Source organism: Larimichthys crocea, chromosome I (assembly GCF_000972845.2).
Source record: "Larimichthys crocea isolate SSNF chromosome I, L_crocea_2.0, whole genome shotgun sequence".
Taxonomy (NCBI): Eukaryota; Metazoa; Chordata; class Actinopteri; family Sciaenidae; genus Larimichthys; species Larimichthys crocea.
The window spans coordinates 15,473,376-15,485,304 of record NC_040011.1 but is presented as its reverse complement, the minus strand read 5'-3'; the positions used below and the strand labels follow the sequence as shown (position 1 = coordinate 15,485,304).

Sequence of the window (11,929 nt, the reverse complement as noted above, 5' to 3'; positions counted from 1 at the left end):
AGGAGGGGAATGTTCCTCGATATACAGGAGGTAAGGAGGATTTGCCAGGCCTTGCCTTTAATGAGAGGTGCACCTTGTCATCCAGGACTCATGCTGTCTCTGTCTTACCCTGGGGCAGATGTCTTGACTAAGTAAGCTTAGGATGGGGGATGGAGGGGCAAACATGATACATGTATACATACCCACATTTCTGTCTCTCTCACTGTGGTGGTAAAATACAAGTGCTGTACACAATGCAAATTTAAGGTGCCTATACTTTATTTGAGTATTTCCATTTCGTGACTTCAGCTTCATGAAGTTAATCTTAATGACAAACATTTCAAGATTTCAGCTTCTCAAATGTAAAATGAAAAGTCACCAAACTCTGCCTCTTCCTGATAGCTCAAGCGAACCCGGCAAAGATGCAACTAGAAGCAATGGCATGCATGTCTTGCCTCGCAAAAAAAATCATTCATGGCATTGCATTTTTTGATTTAGGTCCACCAGCAGCACCTGACTGTTTTGCATATTGAGCTCTCATCAAAATGCAGCAAAATCAAGAAAATTATAACGTGTGTTGATACCAGGTGTTTGGAGAGGAACAAGGATCGGGTGTAATTATTCACATAATGAATACAGATACAGGTCACTTATTAATACCAGGTGTGTGAATGTGTCATTCACAGAAATGAATCAGCTAATCTGTCTCAAATTAGACTGTAGAAAAACACTGACTTAGTGTCCCTGAGAGATGCTCTGATGGCTGTGTTTGGATTTATTGCTCGTCAGTTGCGTAGAAGCAGAAAATCAAAATTTGGCCAACTAGTGGAGCCTGAATGTAGGTGAAGAGGGACAGGCAAGCATCAGCCACAACATCTGAATGTAGGCAGAGACAGCTGTCAATCTAGGAAACATCCCCAAGTGTAATAAATGTTGATGAATGAAATCATAAATGATATGACAGCCACAGATGAACCGCTCAGTTAAAAACAGCTATGGTGAAACATTCTGCAGTGCTTTCAAGAGCTGACACCTCAGGCATCAAACCTCCATACACGTTCTATCTTTTTTAACATTCAACATCAAAAGATCACTCCGCAAACGAAAAAGGAGAGTTAGGGCAGGCAGATTAGGACCTGTTCCCCAATGTTCCTGGTAAGATAACGGGTATTTAAGGCCATGATTGCCTCCTTGGATGAAACAGACTAACCCAGCGTCTGCACTCCTGTTCTGTTTTTTTTTTTGTTTGCTGCTGGGGACACAGAGAGTGTGGCCTGCATCTTCAAAATACTCTCTCTACATCTCTCTGCAGCTCCGGCAAACGTAGCCTCCTCTGGTAATGCATGCTGTTTTTGTGTTAGTCTGTGCATCTGAGACTCTGCTGGGGGTTAGTTGAGGTTTTTAAAGTAAAAATGTCTTTACTGGAGTCAAAGCTGGTTAGTCTGATGTTTGGGGAAGAGATGGAGGACGTGGAAAGTCATTTCTAATAAAAAAAAAAACATGTCTTCCCAAGCAGAGTTACAGCATGTGGAAAGCTTACTCCTATATCCAGAGAAAATCTATGCTCACTACTTTTAAAATAAGGTCATGAAACCCCTGGGCACAATTAGTCTTCATTAGCAATGTACGGGTCAGCTGTGACATCATCCACATCTCCCCTCATATAGAGCTCAGCCACCCGTGTGTGCCCAACATAATTAAGTTCAGAAACCCACATTTGCATAGCAATAATTTATTAATAATGATCCAGAAGAGAACAAGACAAAACTTGTGTTATATGAATAGACATTATAATAGAATAACCACCTCTTAAATATCACTCAGACCAATGTAACACATGTGTGAGGCGGTAGACTCTCAAAGGACTGCTCCAACCCAAAGGAAGAATCATGTGAACAATGCAGAGAGCTGAAGGCGACAGCACTAAGCTCCCAGGGAGAACGGCGGGCTGTGAAGCCTGAAATAGCGGCCAACCTGTGTAATGATCGCAATAGCAACTGTCATCAATGCATAGGAGCATCACAGTCCCCCTGAAATGACACATTTCGCTATCAGAGTAATAAATTAAATCATTTCATCTACATCCAAGTTTGTAGCTTTAGTGTGCCCGTTCCATGGGGCCCAAAATGCAATCTGATTCATTTTATGTCCAGAAATGAAACTTTTTTGGCTTCATGTGCCACTGGACAGCTTCTATGACAATGAACAGATCCCCCATTTCTTTTCATACATCCGCATATACACACATTTCCAGTGTCCTTGTTGACTCATGCTGTTGAGGACAGTGGCAGTGAAGAGGCACACAACATTACACCAGAAAATGAGTAAAACTGACATGTAAAAGTGTGTGACAAACACATGTGAAAACAAGCTGTAACTAACTGCCCGTCAAAAGGTGACATCATATTCATTAGAATAATGAATACTAACATTATTTAATCAGATTATGAATACCCACATGTAACGATCCTTCCCAATATTGTAAGTTACTTCTTAATTTCTGCATTGCAGCTCTATTTTTAATGACTCTTTTCCTTATATTGTTTAATGTAGGTCTAAAACTGCACATCATTCACATCATCGTCTGAAGAAACAGCTTGCATTTAAGCAGATTAGCTCGCTACCAACAGTGCTAGCTTGGCTACCATCACCATGCACACTGTAGGGGTCCACCAAGGGTCTTAGTGAAGCGACCTCCTAAGGAAGCGAATAATCTTGGCTACATTCAGGAGGAATAACATGCAACATTTTCAACCTGACTCAGCGGGTCAGGCTACAGACTGTACATGAGGCTGTTGTTCATATCCACCATTGAAGAACTCAATGACATACAGTGAGGGAAGAATCATCACGTCATCACGTGTTCTTTTTGAGCAAAGTTTTGAAGTTGGCATGACATGTTTAAAAGCTCTTTGTCTTGAAATAGTCCACTTTACATCCTCATTCCCCGGCCTTCCTCATGCGCTGAAGAAGGCCAGAGTCAGCAATGATATTTAAATAAAATATGAAGCTCTGCCAACACTGACTGCTTTGCTGGCAGTATACCTTTTATTTTCAAACTGATTTGTATTTTTCTGCATCAGTTTGATTCCTTTAAATCATTTCTTGCTTGTGTGGTGCCCCTACACATAAAGCAGCATTTGTCATTTCCACAAATGGAGCCCAGGGACACTAAAAGGTGTGTTTTTCCTAGTCATCCCCTCTTTATAACATAGATCATTGCACATGTTGAAGCTCTTGTAGGATCCTTAATAAATCATGTCATGGCCCGGCTCTATCTGTAATGATAGTAGGATTTATGAATCCTTGAATGTGTTCAGGACCGATACGCCATGACACTCCACTTACTCAGGCCCTGAAATGATTTCACCCATGTGATGAAGTGTCAGGCCCGGGAGCCACCCATGCTTCCCGCGCCAACGTGTGTTAGCATCATGCTGCAGCGCGCGGGCATACAACATGTATCCACCAGTCTCAGTATTTTGTGTGTGCGATATCTGTGCTGAGTTTACTTATACAAAGAACCTAACCCAAGCCTTTACTGTGTGAGTAAGCAGCATGTCCTTTGACCATGTCACTGTCACAGATTGATGTCAAGGTGAAATGATTGTGATTCATGCATTCTATGAAATCCTTTTTGAAGTTGCTTGTGTTGCTTGTTGCTTGTGCTTGTACCATGTGTCTGTGTATGGTGGCTCAAAAGACTTTTAAATGTATGTCGCAGTGCTGTTGTGAGATAATGAGCATCTAGCATATATCTGTACCTTTAAATTAATGAGACATCTAGAGCTGCCAGCCAGGCTTGTTTACTTGTTTACATAGCTAACGAGTATCTTCATCATTAGCCAACACCATTAGGAATGACATTTTGTTTTCAGGAGCCAAGAACCAAGGAATAAAAATCAGACATAAGCACAAAGTGTTTCCATGCAACAGATTTGTCACATGTTGGGTACGGTGATCAAACTGCCTAAAGTTCATCGTAGTTCTATGACAGTAAATAAACATATCAAACTAACACAAAGGTGCGTTTGGTTTGGCATTTATCTTTTGTTGAAGTGCCAAATCTACTGACTCATAGCTATGAACTGCACTGAAACGTGGCAGCGCCATCCAATCCACTTTCCCTCAGCAAAAAAAAAAAGAAAAAGCATTAATCAGACAGGGGATAATTGCATTCTACTCACATTGAATTTTGAGTAGCAGATGCTTTATGCACACTGAATAGCGGCAAGTGCTTCTTTGTACTCTCAACAGCAGCTCTATGTAGACACTCCAACATGTAAAAAGATAGCATTGGATGTGACTGTGAATAGAGATGAATGTAACTGCCTATTTAAATGCATTCATTGTTGCAGCCTTTTATTTATATTGTTATGTAAAGGAGTTAACCTGCAATATGTATACTGGGTTTTTTTTTCACATTGAATATATCGCACAAAAACTCCAAGAAATAAAGCATAGCCAGTTTCGTTCACATTGTCAAAAGATATAAGAGATTCAGAGAATTTATTCTACCTGCATGCCTTTGACTCTGGAGAGAGACTCCAACAATACAAATTCCACACAGAAAACTTCAAAGCTCGGTTTGTCAATTCAGTCTGCCGCTGCTGGGACGGGCCTAACTGCTGATAAAGATATGTTGTGCTGTCTGATATTTAATGACACTCATTTGTAATGGAAGCTCTCATGTGTCCAAGGAAAGTGTCCTACATGCGCTATCTCACTGTTTCAAATGGTTTTGGGACTGTGGGATCACATATCATCACCATTATATTGAAGCTACATTATAATGTGACTGGTTTACTGTGTCAGTCTATGGCTGTAAGAGTTTACAAGAGGATCAAACTTTCACAGACGACAACCATTGTCATCTTGGATAACAGTTAAGCACACAGCTTTAAACTTCTCAAAACATGTTAAGGACATTAATATTGTTGATATTTGGTTGACCAAATATTAACAATACTTCCACAGGCTTGTGCAAATTTTTCATGAGAGCCCTTGCTTTCATCTTTACCAGTGCACCATGCTGAACTGAATGCATCGGACCATTTTTGAAAGTATAGGCCAGGTGATTGGATGGACCATCTGTCTATCACAGTTTAGCTGCAACTAGTTAGATCAAGAAACCATATAACACAATCAAACTCTTACCAGTTGGAAGAAGAGTATCACTCTTTGCTCCTCTATTCTCCGGTTCTGATATGACTGATGTTAGCGGCGTCTTCGCTAACCTATTTGCCAGCCGCCATTGCTATTTTCAAGCAAATAGACAATTCTCATGTGTGTCATCCAGCACACACACCCAAAGCTTATGACGTAGCTGCCAGCAGTACCTTATTGGACCCGTTTTGTCCGTAACCACTGTCTCCAGCAGACACTGGCCTGCTACATAGCCATACCGACAGTTCCAGACACACGCATCAGAGATGCAGCCTCTCTGAGTTGCTATCTTAGCTAATCTTACAACAAATTTAACACACATAAACTTTCACAGAAGGCTGTGAATTTGCTTTGCGTGGCTGTCAAAGCTCTAGGAGACTCTAGCAGAGGACCAGTACATCCAAGCTTAGTGATTGGTTCATGTATAGTTGGTGCAACCTTATCCAACGATGGCAGCCGCGAGAGGAAGTTTTTATTGAAGGAGGGCATGAAAGCAAAGCAAGGACACCCCTATGAATGGATTAGCTATGACCTTGCATGGTAATGGAAGACAGCTGTGACTTTTTTTTTCAAATGTGATGGAAAGCAGACGTCAAATGGCAAGTGAAGTGTTCTACTTGAATAGTTATGCAATTTTATCATAATTCTACAATATGTGTTTGGGGATCAATAAAGTAAATTATCTATCTATCTATCTATCTATCTATCTATCTATCTATCTATCTATCTATCTATCTATCTATCTATCTATCTATCTATCTATCTATCTATCTATCTATGAAAGTGCCATTTCAAACTGTGGCTTTTGTTGATAGCCAAACTCCCAATTTTTGCGAAATGCAAAATGGTGTCAACATTGACCTTGAATGAGTGATTCAGAACGATTTCTCGGATGGACAATCCGTAGCTGTTTTTCGTGTCCTTCGATTTTGGAACATCCAGTTCTCCGCTGTTATTTCAACAGCCAAGGACAAAAATCTGTTTACGCTACTGTATGAAAGACAAGTAATAAGGCAGCAAAGAAAGGAAGCCTCTGAGCTTCTTTGATAGAAATGATAATTTTCCATGTGGATTGTGCAGAGGTGCAACGGCTGAAGAATGTGTAATCATCGTGGCTTTCTTTAAAAACCCTTTGAGCATCTCACTCTTTCCTTTTTCTGTCATTTCCTGTTACCTAAGAGTTTAAATGCTAAAAAAAGAGATATAGACAGTGCTCACCCATATTCATCCCTAATCTCTTTGCTGGGATTGTCCCAGCAGGTGGGGGCTGGGCATTACCCAGATTTAGCCAACATCAAACCTTGTACAAGGCTCATGTAATAAAGACAGACGGAAAGGGGGGGGGCAGATTATGTGTGAGCAAGAGATGCTGATCTGTTTTCTAGCACAAAATGATGAAGGAGTCCCGCTGGGAGTATGACACGGCAACAGCAGTGACATTATGTCATCCTCTGATGTGACATGTCCTGGCAGAAAGAATCTGATATTCGTCGCAACTCCATAATCTACTGGCATGTTTCCCTCTCACGTGTTTATGGATGTGGAACTAATGCCATTAGAGATGGTGGAGAAGGGGACTTGTCTACTTGTATATTTATAGTGATGAAAGACGTGGTTCATCCTCCAGCTGCCCAGGGACGCATCATTTGTCACGCACTATGTCATGCCTCTCTTTCTTCATTAGATCATAACTATTGATGCAAAAAAAGAAAATGCTGCCAAAAGGGAGCCAGTAATGTCTGTTGACACAGGAGCAGAGGGTGTCGAGCTTGTCTGTCAAGTTGCCAAACACTTCCTTCAACCCCACCCTCCCTAAAGATCACAAAACACCTCACAGGGTTGTCCACCACTCATCGTCTCTCAAGCTGCAGCAGTGAATAAAGATCTTTCTTGTAATAACACTTAGGGGATTCTAAATAAACAGCAATTAAACTGCAGTGAACTAAATTTGTTTCCACTGATGTTCATCTTCACTTCAAATCAGACCGATCCATTTCCTTCAAACAGCAGTCTGTTTTAAGGCCCTCGGCTCCTGTTTATTCTTATGGTCTTTGATTTAACTTCCTTGCTGCAGAGCAACATTTATTAGAGCTGCATGCAATACTCTGCAAACAGAAAATGTTTTTTACTCTCTGTGATGACTGTGAGTGCTCACAAAGCTGCAACCTTTCCTTCAACTGTTTTCTGAAATGTTTGTTTCTCTCGTGTTCCTCTGTCCAGGTGATGAAATGTGCGAGCAGACTAGTCATTTGTTTGGTGTCTATTCAATAGACAGTAATGAGAGTTGAACTGTTGACATTATACATGCCAAGTCATTAAAGATTTTGGCACTGTGGCAGGAATTGTGATGCACTGGATAGAGCTCACTCAATTCCTAATGACTGCGCTTGGTTGTAGATCCGTGAAGACGTCTCACTTCTCATCCAAGAGGCTTATTCAGTTCTGACTGACTGGTGGGGTCTAGTTACATAGCCTTGGTGGAGTTATTAATCAGGCCATTGTTTTTACTTCCTCATTAGTGCTTGTCAGTGTTAGGAGCGCTGACAAACTACGTCTACAACCAAGTCCAGTTGCCCCAGATTTCAACTTTCTCAAAGAAAGATGACCTGAACGACTGAGAACCTTCACACACTAATATGGATATTATCTCAGTAATGAGTCATATTGTGTGTATATAATTAATAACAGAAGCAGCAGAGCTTTAAGGATATGCTGTTATTGTCTAAAAATATCTAACTGTTCATTTTAATCCTGAATGAATAAAACTCAATAAATAAAAGCTTCAAAGGTTTTGAACTTTTTTGTTGCTACTCATCATATTTTAAACGCTTGCATAAAAACATTCAAATATGGTTGCCTGAAAAGTTGCACTGATAAACTGCAATCAGTGAAACACAAGAATATTATGGAGGGATGCAAAGATTTTTGATTTACAGTGATAGAAAAACAGAAAATGAGCAAATGATCACACTTGAGAAAGTCACACTTTTCTTGAATTACTTAAATGTATAAGTGATAAATAAAACTGTTGGTGTACACGTTTCTTTATCAGGGAATCGATTCATTATTTCACTACTACTGTTTTCACCTCACTCATTTCAAGGTTTATTATGAATTAAGATAATACATGGCCAGCACCACTTATTGTGTGAGTGTATTTATTTTCTGGAGTGCTGTGGCCTCAATTCATCAATGGTGAACAATGCTAAGAGTGGGACTGAAAAGATGTATTCAAAACTGTGGCCTTGGAGTGTGAAAAGGTGAGAGGAAAAAACAGACACAAATATAACAGGATGCAACACTGAATATCTCTGCACTTAGCAGCTTTAGCATTTCTTAACATGAGCTTCATTTTTGGTATGAAAATGTAAATTCATCTTATGGCGAGAAAGAATTGTGTGACAGATGAAAAGCAGGATAACGTTTACCTTGATCTTCTATCTTTCTTTCTTTTTTTTTTTGGTCGTCTCAGTGGAGTGATGCTGGTGTGAGTGAGTCACAGAGTTTTTTGAATGGCGGGCTGGGTTTATAAACCTCCGCCAGCCCCTCAACACATGAGTTTGGAGGCCACTTGTCTCTGCCGCCCGTCACGTATGCACATGCAGCGAGGTCCGACAGCCTCAGCATCCTTACTTTTCACCCTGGAGGGCACGGACAGACAGCCCTTCATCATGAGGTCCTTCTTCCTTCTGCTCGTCTCCCTGTTGTTGGTGTCTCACGGCTCTTCAGCGGTCATCACAGGGGTAAGTGGGAGCAAACAGGTTCATACCTCATGGGGCATTATGAAGCTGGTGCAGTGATGGGAGCATGCAGGACAAGTATTTTCTTGCTTCAAAAACTGCTGTTTTCTGAAAAGAAAATGTGCATTGCTTAATACTTTCTTTGGTCTTAATGACAAAATATTTAACATTGGTTATACTATTAAGAATGCATGATGCTGTGGTATGAAATTAATCTCTTCAGTAGCATAAAGGACAAATATACAATAAATCAATATATACTGCAGGAATTAGACTTCTATGTCTTATTCATGCTTAGACCAAAGCCTTGTTGTAATGTTCATCCTTTGATTGATGTCAAATGATTCTCCAAATAATTCTTAAAATTATTTGAATTTTACTGCTTTTATAATCTAACTAAAAGCTAAAAATGTGACCATATCCTGACCTAAAGATATGAATTATTATATAATGAAAACATTTTTTGCATTATAATACAAATTTCAAAGATGCCACACATAGAGTCTATAATTGCACGTTTTTGCAATTGTAAAAGCATGAAGTGCTATTACAATGTGAAATGACAAGTGCAGTATATCTATCAGTTTATCCATTAATAGGTATCAATTTATAACAACCCACCAGCGGAGTTGCAAACTTATCCTTTGAATAATTTCCCTATCCGAGTAAGGATTTACATAATTCCATGAGCACAAATTATGGCCATGACCTGCTAATAAAACACCCATCACTGTCACAACAAGCCGCTCACACTGTGCCGTCGATGTGAATCGCGAGAGGAGCAGGCAGCCATAAAACAGAAAGTGACTTTCATGCACGTCTGTCACATGAAATCACTTCTTGTTCCTCCTCGTTGTGTTCCCTCCATCTCATCCAAAGTGAGAGCTGTCACTCAGTTTCTCACCCCGACACTCCAAACAATAAATCACTACGGATCCTCAAGTTTGTGGAGGTATGATATGATGAATGCTGCAATAACACTTTGATTAAAGTAACACCAGTTCACTCTGTGCATTGAAACACGGCTCTTACATATCTAAAAACTCACTGCTGCACTAGCTGCCTTTTTATGTTAATATAATTCACATAGTTGTGTTTGATTACATTACATAACATTACACATATGCATGCATTATATAATTACATACGTAATTACAGACTACATCTCTCCTTTATTAGATACAGCGGTATCAGGTGTTCATTCAACTTTCAGCTGTTCATTCAACATTTTTATGATCATGATAACCTTTAACAATATTAACTAAAACAAAAAAGTCTTTTCGTTTGAATAAGTCATTAATATGCACTGATGCATGAATGTGTGTGTGTGTGTGTGTGTGTGTGCATACAGGCCTGTGAAAAGGACTCTCAGTGTGGAGGAGGGATGTGTTGTGCGGTGAGCTTGTGGATCCGCAGCCTGCGTATGTGCACGCCCATGGGACAGGAAGGAGACGACTGTCACCCAATGAGCCACACGGTGAGTGACTGTAGTGTCGGCTGCAAAGGTGTCACATGTCATTGATCTGTCTCCACTGCATTGATGAGGCAGGTTTTAGGCTCTAGCAGCAGAGGAAGTTTGTTAATGAGGTTTGGTTGACTTAACCTTGTGGCCTAGAGCTACTTTAAAATTGAGGTAGCTAGTATTATGATTTTTGTGTGAGCACTCTAAAAGTGTCTAGACCCTCCCCTTTAAAATTCCCACAAGAGGCCAGAGGAACACATCTCTGTAAATGAATCTCATCCCAAATGTGTCTCTCTTTCTGCCTCCAGGTTCCTTTCTTTGGGAAGAGGGTCCACCATACTTGCCCCTGTCTGCCCAACCTGTCGTGTATCACCATAGAGGAGGGGAGATCCAAATGTCTCTCAACGTACGAGTATCCAGACCTATACCTCTGAGGACCAACACTTAGTGTTACACTATTTGTTACCTGCACTGTAACCATATTTAAAAGCCTATTTCCACTTTGTTTTTTAAATTTGTTTTGAATAAAAAGATTTTTGGTTCAATGGAACTTTATATATAAAAGGGAGAAGTTCTCAACTTTGACCCTTTGAGCCAATCAAATATTGAACATGATGCCAGGTGAGGGGAGATGACTGCACCCTTGCAAATATTATTTATTATATTATTAGATATTAAGACCGCACCAGGTGCTGTTTCTGGCTTAACATGCACAATTTTGCCTGTTTACAAACTTGAATGTTCTTTTATTAATGCACATCGAATGTTTATTTCTACATTCTATATTTACTTTGATTGTTTCAGTTAGTCCTTCAGAAAACAGACAGTTGCATTGTGTGAAACAGACACCTCACAGTAACTGATCAGATGTGGCTCACAGTGAATCGTTTCTCTGATTAATTTGATTTAATATTGTTATTTACATGTCTTTAGATTTTTTCAGTTCAATTAAAACACACATGGACACAAGCCTTCTTCTTCTATTTTAGGCAAAAAGACACATGCTCTATGTGAAACTGCACACACTGTGCAGAGGTGGAGTTTCTGGTGAGCTTTCAGGTGCCCTCTAGGGAAACATGAGGAGAAACACACATTTATTTCAGTGGCAGTAAAGTGACACGCTGAGTGAGATGTGCAAGTCGGTTGGTTACACTCTCATTATACACTCATAACTGAAACGCACATGTGATAGTACCTTTTGTGCTTAATTGCTTTCCAAACCACAAAGTAAAGAAAATTAAAAACTGCGAGAACATTTTAATTGGGGTTAAAAGACAAGGGGAAACGGGCCTTTTCTCACATCCACCTTAGCATCAGGTCTTTATAATGCCAGGAAACAGTGAGGCGGCTATGAAATTAATCACTGTCAGGCTGTGATTCACAGCATTTATTCAAGGCTCAAAGCTATAATTAGATTTGCCCAATGTGTAAAGCAATGAGTCACATCAATCTCATTCTTTGGAAATGGATATTGGTCTTCTGTGGCTCAAAACAGGAGAGCATTCAAACAGCCTAAAATCCTCAGTGGAGTGATCTGTGATGCCCCAGATAATGGAAGTCTATATGGAAGCTTACAAGTGTA

The 11,929-nt window shown here is 40.0% G+C and overlaps 1 protein-coding gene across 2 annotated transcripts; it reads left to right on the top strand.

The window, feature by feature from the left end:
- The first annotated feature begins 8,311 nt into the window (after positions 1–8,311).
- On the top strand, positions 8,312–10,975 carry prok2 (prokineticin 2). 2 transcript variants are annotated; one of them, XM_027283529.1, is made up of 4 exons: positions 8,326–8,405; positions 8,618–8,888; positions 10,237–10,362; positions 10,656–10,975. In XM_027283529.1, the coding sequence occupies exons 2-4, from the start codon at positions 8,658–8,660 to the stop codon at positions 10,779–10,781; spliced, it is 483 nt and encodes a 160-aa protein (XP_027139330.1). In that variant the 5' UTR covers positions 8,326–8,405; positions 8,618–8,657; the 3' UTR covers positions 10,782–10,975. The 2 variants fall into 2 exon arrangements, with proteins under 2 accessions (XP_010733275.2, XP_027139330.1); XM_010734973.3 differs by having other exon boundaries at positions 8,312–8,888.
- Positions 10,976–11,929: the final 954 nt, after the last annotated feature.

Coding starts and splice junctions, on each gene's coding strand:
- prok2 (XM_010734973.3), top strand. CDS start 8,658: ATGGCGGGCTGGGTTTATAAACCTCCGCCAGCCCCTCAACACATGAGT. Junction 8,889..10,236: donor CTTCAGCGGTCATCACAGGG/GTAAGTGGGAGC, acceptor GTGTGCATACAG/GCCTGTGAAAAGGACTCTCA. Junction 10,363..10,655: donor GTCACCCAATGAGCCACACG/GTGAGTGACTGT, acceptor TTCTGCCTCCAG/GTTCCTTTCTTTGGGAAGAG.